Genomic DNA, 15,949 nt, shown 5'->3' on the forward strand with positions numbered 1-15,949 from the left:
TGTTCAGCACGCGACACAGCTCTCTGCGTTTTGGGGATTCTGTTTCAACATTTAACAAACACATCGCTCAGCTTCTAAACTCAGGCGAGACCGCGCTCGTGTCCTGTTTCTCAGCGAACAGAAAGCAAAGAGCAGAACACGGAGCGGGCGGTGGGAAGCAGGGATGGAGAGAGAGCGGGAGCTCCCGGGCTGTGCGGGACAGTGCACGGCGCACTGCCCTGCCCCAACCCACCTCCAGCCCGGAGCGCCCAAGGTCCCGGTGGAGCAGCCGCGGATCCTTCCATTCCACCGAGTTCTGAGTTACTTTTAGAAAAAAAGCCACGCACGGAGCTGATCGGGGCTCATCCCGCCCGCGGGGTCGGGGTGAGGAGCCCGGGGGTCCCCGCGGGGTCGGGGTGAGGAGCCCGGGGGTCCCGCCCGCCCCTGGTCCGTCCGAGCCGGCGGTACCTGCGCTGCCCCCGGCGGTACCTGCGCTCTGCCCGGCGGTACCTGCGCTGTGCCCGGCGGTACCTGCGCTCTGCCCGGCGGTACCTGCGCTGCCCCCGGCGGTACCTGCGCTCTGCCCGGCGGTACCTGCGCTGCCCCCGGCGGTACCTGCGCTGCCCCGCGCTGCCCCCGGCGGTACCTGCGCTGCCCCCGGCGGTACCTGCGCTGTGCCCGGCGGTACCTGCGCTGCCCCCGGCGGTACCTGCGCTCTGCCCGGCGGTACCTGCGCTGCCCCCGGCGGTACCTGCGCTGCCCCCGGCGGTACCTGCGCTGTGCCCGGCGGTACCTGCGCTGCCCCCGGCGGTACCTGCGCTGCCCTCGGCGGTACCTGCGCTGCCCCCGGCGGTACCTGCGCTGCCCCGCGCTGCCCCCGGCGGTACCTGCGCTGCCCCGCGCGGTGCCCGGCTCGCACGGCCCGGCCCGGCCCGCCCAGGGAGTTTTCAGCAGCCGTAAAGCGGAGCGCGCCCGGCCCCGGCCGTGAGGGGCCACCCCGGGGAGCGCCCGCGGGGCCGCGCCGGAGCCGCCGATCCTCGCCGCGACGGGACGGGACGGGACGGGACGGGAGTGGTTTGGTTTCACGGGAGCGCGGAATGGTTTGGCTGTAAAGAGCATCTTGTTACAACTCTTGTGCCGCTGGCAGGGACGGCTTCCACCGGAGCCGGGTGCGCACAGCTCTGTCCAGCCCTGAGCGCTGCCAGGGACGGGGCGGCCGCGGCTTCTCTGCGCAGCCCGTGCCGGGTATCGCCGAGCGCGCAGGGAACAGTTTATTTCATGTGTCTAATCTAGGTCCAGCCTCTCTGCACCGACAGCTATTCTCCATCGTATCATTCCATCCCTAATCAAAAGCTCCTCTCCAACCCTCTGTTAGCCCCTTTAACCAGGAGGGGCTCTGACGTTTCCTTGGAGCTTTCTCATCTCCAGGCTGAACTGCCCAAACTCTCTCAGCCTTTTGTACCGTCTGACAGGCAACGGTGGTGCTCAAGCCTTGTTTTGCATCTTTTGTGGGGGGATAATTGCTGATGTGCAGCTTTTTGTGCCTGTACAAGTCACAGCCCGGGAGCTGAGGGGAGCTGAGCGTTCCCGGCAGGATCCGCACCCAGAGTGGATCTCTGTGTTTGGGTCATCCATCCCCGCGGATCCCGAGCATCCCAGCGCTGCGGGCACACCCGAAACTGAGCCCATCCCCGCGGATCCCGAGCATCCCAGCGCTGCGGGCACACCCGAAACTGAGCCCAGAAGCATCCAGCCACACCACAACGCAGTTTTGTAGGTGTCTGCACTGCCGCGATTACACTGCTCTCACAAAGACAAACTTTGATCCTGAATGCACCGTCATTACAATACTGCCTCCTTATTAAAACAAATTTCCCCGGCCCAGATTAATGACTTAGTTTTGCTTGGAAGCACTTTGCTGTTAATTCTGTCCCTAAATCTACGATTTGCCCTGTAATCCCGGATGCTACCACACAAGGTACAGGGCTCAGTTGTTCAACAAAGGCAGGAGAAGCATCAGACTGATAAATTTCACTCTCCGAAGTCAGGTTTAGTATTGTTTAAGGGAATTACTGGTAGAAATGTTCATTTTAAGAAGGAGAAATATGTCCAGCCACTCTTCCCAGAAAGACGCTTATGAAAGAAAGAAAAAAAGAACATTTAAAATGTTTTCCCTACTGAATAAAAACTATTGAAATAAAGGCATTTTAGCCCAGCAGCTGCTGCAGAAAAGGCAGAAAACAAAGTCTTCTAGAAGTCTTCCAGGCATATGGTGCATGTAGAAGCAGACAGAAAAGCAAATTTCAAGCATTTATAACAGAACTGGCTTCTGCTAATAAAGTATTAATGGGAAAGTCTGGCTTGACTGCTGCAGCACTGAACACATTTTTAGAAAAAAAACAGCATTGTGGTCACTACAGAGCAGGTGAACTAGTCTACAATCCTCATTAATAAAGTACTTTTTTCACCATTAAGCAGAACAGCTGCAGCTGGAGGTGTACTTTTCATGCCCAAAGAAATCTGTCAGGCTTGTAGGTATACAAATGCATTCACTCAAAGCATGATTCAGCAGTTTGTATTCACAATTTTTTAATCTCCTGCAATATCATGTTATAACTCTGCTCTTTCCTACATTCTTCTCTTTTCTATACCACCCGCAGGTACGAGCCATGGCTATAGACTGGTTTTGTTAGTCACTCCAGACTGGAGGATTTTGCGCTGTGTAGCTTAAGCCAGTCATGCCCATTCGGTGAGAAAAGCTGAGGCTGAAGTTTAAAACAGATTTGACTCCACCACAGTTGCACATTTCCTTGCTTCACCTACTGAACTACTTCTAGATAGCCCCAAGCTTGGCACAAGTGTGAGCTGACACTGCAGCAGAGAAATCATCTCCAACTGCAAAATGCAGCAGCCATGACCCCACATGCTTTCACACAGGGCTCCAAACTCGTTAGGAGTTTGTCAGGAAAGCTCTTTGGAGTCTCGTGACTCTTAGTAAGAAATTCCTAGACAAGTCTCTTAATTTCTAAGTAATAGCCAGAAGTCAATCAAATACAAAATTCTATTAACTTTTTGCTAAAACTAGGCGAGCTTTGCTGCCCAGACCCTTGTCTTCCTGCTGCTGTTGTAAGAATTTCTCCCTTCCCAACATTTTTTGCCAAGCATTGGCCTCGTCTAAGATCACAGACAGAGAGCATTTGGTTACCACAGAACAGAGCTGCAACCAAAGGGAAAAGTTTGAGACAACTGCCAAAGCTTCTATTTTATACTAAATGACAACCACACACTCTAGAAGTCACCAAAAAAAAAAAAAAAAAAAAAAAAAAAAAAAATCAAATGATGCCCCAACATCCAGGGAAACTTAAATAGATTTACTCTATGAAGAAAAAGAATTCTTGCAATTACATTTTGCAAAAACTTCCTGTGGCCTGGCTAGAAAAGGACACGCAAAAGAATCAAATATAAACTTAAAACCTTCCCTAAAACTTTGGAAACAGTGCATGAAAACTGTACATTGACAGGTGTACATCAGTATTGGTGCACATCCATCCTTATCAAAAAAATATCGGGTAGTTTGGAAATGGGCATGGAAACATGCCCATTGACTTGAGATAGAGGATAAGAGTTTCTAAGTGTTTGCTTTCCAAAAAGTCTAGTCCAGAATCAGAACAATTTGAGTTGGAAGAGACTTACAAGGGTCATCGAGTCCAGCTCCTGGTTAGGTTCAAAGAAATCCATGTGATGGTTTTAACTCCTGACTTTAAATGACTATTTATAAGAATAAGTTTACTTTCCTTCTGTAGGTGAAAGTTGGGTTGGGTTGGTTTGTTTCTTTTCGTATTTTTACCAGCCTGCAAAGTGATGGAGCTTTAGGCATTCTGTGCAGCAGAACTGCCACCTCGTGGCTCCCTTAATCCTTGCTGGGTTTGATGCTGCGGGTTTTGGGTTGTATTCGATTAACTAACAGAAAAATCTAAATTTTTAAGAGAGTCCAGTCTACGACCCATATAAGAAAGATCCTACCTGGCTGCCACGCCGGTGAACTGACACTGTGAAGGGTGATGTCCTCTCCCCTTCTGGAGGACACTGATCACTGTAGTTGGCAGGACTATTTATTCCAGTGCAGGAGAAGGACAGCATTAAAACTGTCATTTTAAAGGTCTGAAAGGGACCTACAGCCCTGCCCCTTATCACCCATTCCCGCAGCATTTAATCAAGGAAGGTTCTGAGACCAAGAGGACCGGTAAGCATGCCTGGAATGTCAAGTCCTCCTTCTTTACACAGGCTGAAGGCACCACACATTTAAATAACAGAAGCCCCACTTGAGGAAACAAGATATTAAATACCTTTAAAACCATCTGCTAAATGCAGTTTGAAAGTCTAAAATTCCTTTTTATGGCCAGTCTCTGCCTTTTATACTGAAAAATTAATTGGATATATGTATTTTACAGAACAAATCCATGATTCAGCAAGAAAATTAATGAAATGAAGAGGCAGTTGGAGCTGCTGCCAAGAACAGTCATTTCAGACCTAGCAACCTTGGAAAATGACCTTTTAAATAATTAATTTGGAAAAATAACACTACAAAGCAACAAAAATGAGCATTACCTACCTATAAAGTCTGCTAACAGCAATAGCTTCCAAAGAATGAAGACATTAAATGGATCATGGAAACTCACTAGAGCTGATGGTCCTGTAGCAGGTATCCTGAGTGTTGAACTGCCTCACTGCACCTCCTAAAGTAACTCCAGGTTAGCTCAGGGAATGTTTCTAACTCTGTAAGTCAAGTCCTCTGATCCAGAGAGAAGGAGTGCATGGTTGTACAGCTGTGAGAAAGTGAGAAGATAACAAAATTCGGCCTAGAAGGGCTACCATGGCTTTCCCAAGTACTCAGGAAAGGATAACTAAACAGGGAGGAATGCAACATACTTAGGCAAGCCATTAATTATTCATCGTCCCATAAGCAGTGAAATACCTCCCTAAAAATGGCTTTACACAATTGGAAGAATTGGTCTGATTCATGTTTAAGTATTGCATAGTGATGCAAAACAACTTCTGGGGTTCTGAAGTACACCTGAAATTTTTCTATCCCTTGATCCATGCCTTACAAAGAATAACTAGCAAAAGCAGGAAATTCTAATTTTAGACAAGCTTAAACTAGAGCATGATTATTTTTTCTGTAAAGGAAATGACTCCCTACTTTATCACATTTTCTTTAAACTTTGAAATCTATCATATTGAAATGAGATGGAAGTCCTGTTTCTTGTCAAAGCTTTCCTGCAGTGGATTGTCCCCACCCTTCCCCTCCCACTCAGTAAAGCTGTATCCTTAAGCTGCAAGATGCAGTTCCCCAAAGTCTGTGCAGCTCTCTTGGTACTGGAAGGGGCTTTGATGTCTCCTAGAACCTTTTCAGGCTGAACAACCCCAATTTTGCCTGACTCCATTGGAGAGATGCTCCAGGCCTCTGATCATCTCTGTGGGACTCATTCCAGCAGGTCCAAATCATCTTTATAGTGGAGGCTCCAGAGCTGGACACAGCACTCAGAGAACCCCAGACCCACTCATTCAAGAGATGCAAGTGAATATAATCTACACCCCTCATATGCAGGGCTCCACAACACCCCAAGTCATTTCACAAGAGAAACAGTTTCTATGATAAAGATTATGGTCACAGATTATGGAGAACACATGCATCTTGCTTTCTTCATTATTTAAAGAATAATCACTGGTGGATTTTAGGAGATTTTTGTGAATTGAAACAGAAAATGAGAACAGGTAGAGAAGCTGAGCCTTAATCCTTCAATTTAATTTCCTTTAATCTTGTTTATAGAATATATCCTCTTTTTTAACTACCCTTTTTTTTTTTTTTTTCACCAAAGCCTGGCACTTTCAGATCCTCTTACACTTTTTTACCATGAAATACTATTCTTCAGCCAGATTTCCCTGCCTCCTCTCCAGCTTTCTCCCCTTCATGCTCGATGCCCTGTTTAGGTTTCTAATCCAGGGTGGCTAACACAGCAAAACTGGAACAGGAGCAGAAGACAGAGCATTGCAAGTGGCCCTTTGGCAACCTGCAGGGCTCGCACTTACAGCAAATACTCTGAGCGCAGCTAGGATGGCGAACACAACATTAAGACTAAATAAAAACCAATTTATATTCTTCCCTACTGAGGTTTGAAGCTGGGATAGGTAATTTGTTCCAAATGGAGGAGGAACACTACAAACTACAATGCTCCAGGCTTTTCTGGGTCTTGATCGTTTAACTCATCCCGGGGTTTCTTCATATAACCTGACCTCCAGTTGTTTTTGAACAAAAGAGATAACTACTGAAGATTGTGGAGAAGATAGAAAGGAGACAACCCCTAATTACTGGTTGATTTCATCTGGAGCTGCATTATAGCCAGTACTTAGCAAGAAAAGAGACTTAAACCAAACAGCAAGTCTTAAACCACCACGAACATCAGCATTTTTGTTCTTTATTAACTCAAAATATTTTCTGTAAAAGTAGCAGGCCTAGCAAAATAAGGAACAATCTAAAAAGACCCCCTGTTGACACAGACACATTCAATTTGCTGTGATAAAAGACAAAGACCCACAAATCTTGCAATGTATCATTTGCTTCCAAGGACAGTAACACATAGCCTGTGATTTTAATGATTGTCCTGAAACTGATCATTTTGAGAAGCACAGGATAAAGTGCAGTTAAACTAAATATTCTCTTACCCTTCCAGAGCACAGTATTTCATTTAAGCCGTTCAGGTAGAGGTAGTTTTGAAGCTCAGTAATAGATTTGAAAGCTTGTTTGTAGTTAGTTCAGCTCTAAGACCTCTGCATAATTCAGACTAGTCCACATTTCCAAAACTTCTCAGAAACTTTAAAGTATCATACACATTTTAAATGTTCAGCTTAAAATAAAGCTGCTACAGGGTCCAGTCCTGACTTTGCATATATCAGTACTTTTGAATCAAGACAAATTTCTCCCAAGAGAGAATCTTCTTTCACCACTCAAAATAATTTTATTGCCACCATTCATATTAAGAGAAAAAGACAGATGGCCTTTACCCAGAGATGCTCTGGTGTGCCCTTACAGAGTTAATTGGAGGACTGACATCTGAAAGAGCTCTCTGTCTCCCAAGACTCATTTTCTCTTTATTCATACTATACCAACCTGAAAGACAGAAACATTTAACAGATACTCCCCAGACACACATTGTTTTTCCTAATATTTTCACGCTGTGGTGTAGCAATCCTGCCCAAAACCTCACCACAAGCAGCATCCTGAACATAAAATATCTACTGCCAGCAGAGGAAGTTGTCTGTTTCCCTCTTACCTCAGAGAATTATCAGTGCATACCAGGAAACGGTGTCAGATATGCTCATCAGTCACAAGTAATTACAGATCCCTATCATCATTGTTTTTCTACACAGTCACCTTATCTCTGACAAGACACACAAAAAAAAAGCTTCCACTGTTGTGGGAAGGATTCTTCCCAAGTTTGCTGTCAGAAAAATAAGAAAATAATATATAAGAGGGTAAATGTTTTTTAGTCTTGTTTATAAATAGCAAGAAATCAGATTTTTTTTTCATTAGATTAAATGTAAACTTCACCTCCTTACGTTTGTTTTTTAAAGAAATGTATAACATTGCTTTCTTAATGTAGCTTTTGACTGTCTTTGTAAGTATTTAAATAATTAAAACCACATCCCAATGCAAGTCCTCATGAGTGAGGGCTTTTGCCCAGTGCTCCATCAGGAGAGACACTAGAGCTTATGCCCATGCAGTGCTTCACTATAGAGGAACCTAATTAAATTAACTGTATGAATTGAGTGACCATATGGAACCATCCGTGATGGAGAGATACTATAACTTGGAAGCAGAATTATCACAAGAGTCCAAAACAAGGAAAGAAGGTGAAAGTTATAAGAAGAAATCTGCTGAATAATCCAAATATTGGAACAGAAGCTCTGTTTCAAAGGAGAGTATGTCAAGAGATAGTCCATACAAAGAAACAGTAACAAGTTGTTATAATTCCGAGGCACTTAGCAGAAAAACATCACAGAAACAGAAGAATTTAATTTCTTTCAATTTACTACCAACTGCAATGGCCACATGCTGTTCTGTGTTTGTATTTATTGTGTATTTTTGTTTGTGCCACCAGAATATAAGCTTTTCCAGACAGAACCCAGCTGTTTGTTTGGCACAATCTTCACTATTATACAATTCTGGGTACACTTAAATAGGGGCTATACATGCTATGTTAATTCTCTCCCTCAAGCAGACCAATTAAATCAAAACCTGATAAAATGATGTTGCAATTTTCACAGAAATCAATAGAATCAAGGACATTTGAGTTTTAACTCTCCAGGGGATCAGTGTGTAAAAAATTGAAATATTTTAAAAACTGTAATTAGAGCAAAACCATACTCTAGGAGTGGTGACAGAGCTAGACTCAAGCCTTCGTGCATCTGGTGGGAAGCTGCCACTCAGCTCATGCTGCATCCTGTTCTCAGTGCAGTGCTGAGCACAGGCACTGAAATCTGCCTTTTTGCTCACACTGTAAGCCTGTGGTAGAGTTACTTTCAGCATAGATCCAAGTGAAGACTGATGGATCATCACCTATTTCCATTCCAAACACCACAGTTTTTATCAATTCACAGAGCAGCACTGCCCACAGCAGGGATAACCCATCCCACTGCACTGGGGTTGTTTTCTTGCACCTGCTTAAACCTGTAGGAGTTCACACATTCTTAATTCTCTTGCTGTCAGGAGGCCTGTGCCTGCCATAATTCAGACTTAAATATCTAAAAAGCATGAAGAACACCCAAGAGCTGTACCCTCTTTGCTGTTTCCATGGTGTTCTGCCCTGTCCTGTGGCTGTACCCACAGCAGAGCAGGTTCTGCTACTCGCAAGTCCTCTATGGAAGGGCATTCATGAAACTTCAATTTAAATCCATACCTGGCCTTGTGATCCAACCTAACCCTCTTAAAAAAGTTAAAATACATTCTAACATTGGTTTCATGTCCTTTGCATTGACATAAGAGACTACACAAAGTACAGGAATAGAAGGCAGCTCACTGCTGGTTCAAAGGTAGCTTCAGAGGATGTGCATTAATTCCCTGTCACACTACAGCTCAACAGGAAAAACATTTACATGAGCTGCTATGAAATCCATACCATAAAGTTTGTTCTCTAATTTGGTGGCTGTAATTCTTCACTGTTTCCTGGACACATACCCAAACAAACTCTAATAAAAGGAGTCAAGTAGTGCAAACACTAAAAGATAATTGAAAACCTGAGAGGAGACCAGAATTTCATCAAAAACTTACCTGCACCTGTCAGTGCTGCTCATTTGTTGCACATAGCAAAAGCAAACTCAAGCCAGTAAAACACCTGGTATAGATTAAAGTGGATAAATTGGGGTTTTGTTTGTCCAGGGCTTACACTTTCTTTATGGAACATCTTATACCTGATTTAATTGTCCTAATGCGGGCTACTATAGAGTATCTTATTAAACATTTTCATTTCAAGCACACTTCTGCGACTGCAAGGTACAAGAAAACAGAAGACACATGATGAATCCCACTTGATCTCTTCACACTACTTCTGTCAGTGCGTGGGCTTTAATTCCAGTCAAGATAAAGAAATCCATAGCAGAAACTGGTACAGAGAAATATATACAAATTTTATAGGAAATGCTTGCCTTTTTTAAAAAATTCTGGGCAGAAGGGATCCAAGATGGACCATGTGAGAGGCATGACTGCTTCAGTATCTAGTAATTTCATTTATTCTCTTTTCAGCTGGTATTTTGGGATTGGTAACAGTTTTAATTCCCATGGCCAAAACTTTTAAAACTAAGGGTAATTAAATTACTTTTAAAGCAAAACACAACTTGCAGACTACTAAGGTAGCAACTTAGGTAAAATTAAATATCTTTTCAGACTAACACAGGCCTGAAGATGCCATCATGTAATAAATAGCTTTTCATTGCTCTGGTTCACTTTCATACAAAGCATCAGTGCATGGAGCAAGACAACAATTTGGCTGTGAACAGTTGAGGTTTTTTGAAGTGTGATGGTGTAGCTGGATACTTCCATGAGTAAAAATGCTGTCAAAGCAGCATACAATTTAAAGTTCATAAGTGAAAGAAAATGGATGGCTCATCATCAAAAATGTCATTTCTAAGAATAAAGACAGATTTCTTTTTCCTTAAACACTACTCACGACTCCAAGGGAAAAATTCAGTGTCTTGTAGAACCAGTAGGGGAAAGCAGCAAGGACAACAAATGTCAAGTTAAAGTCGATGTATTTGCTGGTGCATCATTTAAACAGTGCCTGAAGGATAATCCCAGCAAGATGGGCATTTCAACTTGGTTTAGCAGCATCCCTAGCTGGGGTAAGAAAGTCCAATCACTTTATTAGAAGAACAGTGTCATTAGAGGAGAATTTGGGAAAAAGTCACTATAGTCTGTGTTGGTTTTTTACTTCTTAAATTTTTGTATAAAGATTTAGTGTGTAGCTTCAGCAGCCAGCTTGAAACTACAGATGTTTATGATTTTAGCAATTAGTATGGCAAAAGGCTGACTGTGCAACAGACCAAGAAACGTACTGTTCTTGCCCATAAAAATACAGCCTATATTTATGGGTTTTACATCTTATGTTTTAAGGATGGCAGAGTACAGCCTGTTTTCTTTTGCACTTTAATGTTTTAGAGCAATACGCTCTTTTCTCCCAGACATCTTTATTCCTTTCCAAGTAGTACCTGGAATTCAGATGGCACACTAAGCTTCATGCAGTTTGACCTTCCTTGCTTTTCATGCAGAGCTCCAGTGGTTATGACTAGCAAAGTTTGAGATGCAAATAACAATTTTCATCCCAACCTAGTTGCTTGTTAGGGTAGCATGAATGATCTGTTAGAGGATAAGTGCTGAAAACAGATAATTATACTCATTAACTCACGTTGAGTTTATACTGGCTTTAGCATCTTCTCCTATCTAACCAAGAGAACATGCAGCATCACCAGCTTCCTTTTTAGTGCCACATTTTATTTTATCCTATACAGTGAGGAAAAATTACTCCATAACATGAATAATAAATAAAATGAATCCAGCACTGGTTTTTGGCATTACACCAATAAGTGAATGCACTCCCTCAGTTAAAAGCTGCTGAGCCATCAGAGCACCCTGAACCTGGAATTGGCGTGTCAAGAATCTCCCTTCATTTTCAGTTGCAAGGCACATGCCAGTTTTCACTGAAGGCTCCCTGTCATCATCTTGGAGCACTGCTCAGAGCTCCATCCAGCCAAGGAACAAAATCCTTAGAATATAAAGTTTAAAGAAAGTACTGCATAACATGTATACACTGGGAAAAAGATAGCAGAGGGTTTTCCAGCCTTTGCCTCTTCCTGGGCAGTTTCGTACCACGCAGTCGTGGGGATTTCTTGACATCTTTTGCAAAAGTCAGGACTGTTTGAAGAATATACCCACAAAAGTGTTTCCCCTAGCATGCAGAGAAAATTCAGCACCAGAGTGTTTGATATCTACTGTTAAGGAAACTTCCCTGTCCCACCATCCAGGAGTCACTCTCACCATCTGAGCTGGAGCTGAGGCCCCTTCTCAGCTACATCCCCTCCACTCACAGTAGGACCAAGTTTCTTCATCAGCTCGACTCCAGATTTCCCACAGCAGAGTCACAGACATCCAGATCCTTTAAACATTTTAATCATAATAATAACTAGACAACAGGTTGGGCTGGTGCTTCCAAGAAGGGATTTAAAACAAAGGAATCTCAGGGCTTTTATCCCTTATAGTCTCTGGGTGGGAAAGCCCAGGGGTCCTCAGCTCCTGCCATGTCCCTGTGCCTCACCTGGCACAGGTCCCCATGCCCTCATTCACAGCCTCAGGGCCCTGTCCCTCAGCTCAACCTGCAGCTTGTACCCCAAACTACCTCCACTAAATGTATTCCCCAAGATCTACAGCGCCCAGTTTTAAACTCCTGGTGCAATGCTCTTTAGCAGCAGGAGTTTGGTGGTTAAGGTGAAGACGGCATGTGGCCAGAGCCATTCTAAAAACTCTCTGGCTGTTTAAAATGAGGTATTATGCACTGAAAGCATCATCATTGTTCTCAATGGTCTATTCACTTAAAACAGTCACACCAGTAGACCACCATTAACAGCCAGCAGCTTCTCCTTTCAGCCCCTCTTCTCTTTTTATTCATAGACTTGAAATAGAAATGGTCTCGGACAAACATTTTCATTTTGAACACTTCCTACTCTGAAGTAATCTACAGCATCAAAATGAACAACTGTAGCGTGAATTAAACCATGTAAGATGTGACTTTTGCCAAGTACCACCATCTGGATATTTAAATCCACAAAATCTCTGCTATAGGGGCAAGTGCAGTACTTACATTTCTAGAAGTGGGAAATCCCCCACTCCTCAGATGTGTCTACTTCTTGGTGCAGACCAGGTGCACATTACACCAAGATCCCAGATGAGGTAAACCTGTACCACAGAACCTGTTCACCTGGTCTCGCTACCTACCTGTGATGAGACTGACCACTTGAAGCTGTTGAGTGCATTGTCTGCAATGATGTACACACACTTCTGAAAAGGAAATAAGTCTTCCTAACACACTGATTTGTGCCTCCTCACATTTCTCTACGTGGAGCTAAAGGGTTAGAGGCAAACAGGTACAGTAAGCAGATGTTTTATAACTGCAGCATAACACAGGATGTGTATGTGTGGAGAGACAAAAATTCCAAGCCAGAGGCAACTGCCCCTTTTCCATTAACACTTTCCTTGGATTTGCAACTTTCCTTACAAGCTTTGAGTTCTCTCTTCAACCACCATCACTCACGGCTAATACCAGACACTACCTCTGCAGCATGTTACAAAATGTGCCATATCTAGATAGGGAAAAATGTGGATTATTTCCCTTATTTACAACCATTATTGCCAGGTTATCTGACTTACCTTTCAACAATCTAATAGCAACTGTATTTTGGAAATTCTCAAGTGTAATTTATGTAATCTGGGTCTTTTATTTAAGGAGTCAGGAAGTCACCCTGTTGCACTGTTCCTACTATATTCTTACGTCATATCTAATGTTAAGAACACTGTCTTTGCTGGAAAGTCACAAGAAGAAATCTCCCAGGCTATACCTCACTTTGCCCTCTCCTATATCTATGTAGGTCAAAAAGAAGTTTATACAGGTGCATCAGATTTTGACATAAAACACCAACTAGATTATGATTCAAAACTGCTTTCTGCCACAGCAGCCCAGAGCTTTATCCAACCAGATTTTGAAGAATCTCCACAGTTGGAGGCTCCACAACTTCTCTGGGAAAAAATCTGCTTGACTTGCCTAAAAATGAGAAAAATTTTCCCTTAAATTCAACGTAAACCTCTGTGACTTCAGTTTATGTCTTTGTCTCTCAGCTTCCAGCCATACAGTGCTGCAAGAGCCTGGATCTATCTTCTTGGTAACTTGCTCAAAGGCACAGGGGGGCTGCTGTCAGGTCCCCCATAGAGCTACAGTTTCCCTGTACTCAGTCAACACAGGATACTGTGGGACTATGGTTTATTTTATGAGATGCAGCTCTACATGTCCAAATTATGACTTCCAAAAGAAACTGCAGCAGTTTTATCTAGAAACCGAAGAGCTCACATTTTTCTGGTTAAGAAAATGATCTTCCTTGCCAAAATACATATTAAAAAAAAAAAAAAAAAAGGCTGAAAAACACAGTAATGCAGCACTAGAAGTAGAACACCCACCTCCTGGTTTTCCCAGTATCTCAGGCATAAGACTGCTTTGCAAGAACAGCCACATTCACAAATAGAACAGTAAATCCCTAGCAGCATTTATCTAAATAGAGAAAAGCATATTCCATACAGAAGTTTAACAACAAAAACAGAGAAGGTCTGGTTTAGTAAATCCAGTTTGCCTTACTTATTATTTAGCAAACACCTTCTACTAAAATCCTACAGTTTGTTGACGGCAATCTGAAATGTGTTGAAGTAGGATACACATACAGAATGTCTTATTTACTAAAGCAGAATTATTTTTAGAAAAGCTGAATGTAGAACAAGCTACATCTTGCTCTAACTTACAGCTGAGCATCCTGTTTACATGCTGATGTCCGTGTTTACTTTTTTTGGTTGCAGGAAGCAATGCCAAAAGACTTGAAATAATTTTGCCTCCTGCTGCCTATCAAGTTATTCCACTTCTGTAGGAAACAATGGCTTGGGGTCAGGTTAACTCATGCAGAGAAATGCAGAGTACAGACTTTCACTGCTCTAAGACAATGCCATTTTAACAGCTCTGCTACGAGGATTTGCTTTGCCAGGCATCTTTGCCCAATCTGTCTCTCTGAAATATGTACAACTTCCTTCTGGCACTTTTGCTTAGAATATTCTTTAAATTATTTTTCCTTCTCTCCAAACCTTGTTCTTTCTTTTACAGTACTAACATTTTCACATGATTTGCCCTCTATCTTCAAGCTGCAGTCTTAACACATCAGTTAGATGCAACAGCAGTTTCTACATTCTGTTCTGGCATTTTCATTTTATTTTATTAATTTATATCTTGAAAAATAGAATGACTGGCCTTCTAGAGGGTTAAGAGGAGGAAGCCAGGACAGTTCTCCATATGAATCTCTGTGCAAGTGCCAGCTGGATTTCACAGCCCCGTGCTCGGCAAAGCACAGAACAAGAACGCTGTTAGTATTCTTGGAGTGCTCTGAAGAGGAACAGGAAAAGGCAAGAAAATAATCTTACTCTGTACCAGAAAGAAGTGCTGGAAAGACAAAGAGGAGAATTCAAACTCCATCCTTCCCACAGCACATAATCAACATCACTCACAGTCACTCTCATGCATCACAGTGACACTAAAGGTAATAAGCTGTACGTGAAAGAAGGGAAATGCTGAAGAGATGTTTTTGCAGCACATCCCCCTTTCCTTCTGCTCTCCATGCCCAGGATACTGAAAATTCTGCTTGCTGAACCTCTGCCCAGGAGGGGACCCACCATACACCCATTCCCACCACTTGGGATATATTTATTAATGGCTTATAGCAATATACTCTTTCAAATAATCAGAGGTCACTTGGTCCCTGAGTTTATAACTTAATGGCTAATTTAGCCTACCTTGAAATCACTGCTAAGGAGCATGAGGCAGCCCTAACCACAGACACAGCCCTAAAGCCCAGGCAATGTTGGGATGATATGGAAGTGTCGATGGCTCCCTAATAACTTAGACAGGTTGTGCACAAAGCTCAGAGCCTCTGGTTGCAACTGTGCATACAGACAGGTTAATTCAAACACCACTGAGTTTTATTAATTCTCTATCAAGAGAAATTAATATTGAAACAGGTCCAGAAAAAAAACAAATTATAAAATAATTTTCCCATTGTGAAGAGCAGGTGTGTGAGGAGAAGCAGAACTGGAGACAGTCCTGACCCTATTTCCTCTACCTGCCTCACTCTGCAAGTAGACACATATCTGCCTTGCCATTCTTAGCATATCCCAAATATAAGTGCAAGAGGCACTGCCACATGGTACAGTAATGCACACAAAGAAAATCCTCCAAATTCCAAGCTTATATAGAAAGGGAAAAAGCATCCATTTTTTTAACCTCAGGGGCAAAATTGTACTTCACATGTGTGATGGACTGAATAATGCTTCATCATAAGAGCCAATTTTCTTCCAGCTCCCCTGCAGCTCCTAAAACATAGATTTTAGTTTTGTACCTGATTTGCTAAATGGCTTTCCCTTCTATTATACATTTAAAAATAAAAAGGGATAATAAATGCATAATTTCTTTATTTACTGTGCTCACCAGAAAGTAGATATTAAGAGGACTGTTCGCAATTAAGAAATAAATACTGAAATAAAAACAATCAAAAACTCCCAAACAAATATGTCACTCCCCCTCTTCTACAAGAAGAGGGTGGGTATTCCTCATGGAAGACA

At 42.9% G+C, this 15,949-nt stretch overlaps 1 protein-coding gene across 1 annotated transcript in view; it reads right to left on the reverse strand.

Moving 5' to 3' along the window:
* Positions 1-1,668, reverse strand: part of NAALADL2 (N-acetylated alpha-linked acidic dipeptidase like 2) — a 413,827-nt gene extending 412,159 nt beyond the window's left edge. Inside the window, exons 1-2 of the mRNA XM_077785540.1 lie at positions 1,583-1,668; positions 867-1,085 (exon numbers count right to left, since the gene is read on the reverse strand). Coding sequence (XP_077641666.1) covers positions 867-1,085; positions 1,583-1,668 — 305 coding nt within the window. The remainder of the gene's footprint in view (positions 1-866; positions 1,086-1,582) is intronic.
* Positions 1,669-15,949: the final 14,281 nt, after the last annotated feature.

The sequence above is a fragment of the Lonchura striata genome, chromosome 10 (assembly GCF_046129695.1).
Source record: "Lonchura striata isolate bLonStr1 chromosome 10, bLonStr1.mat, whole genome shotgun sequence".
Classification (NCBI taxonomy): domain Eukaryota; kingdom Metazoa; phylum Chordata; class Aves; order Passeriformes; family Estrildidae; genus Lonchura; species Lonchura striata.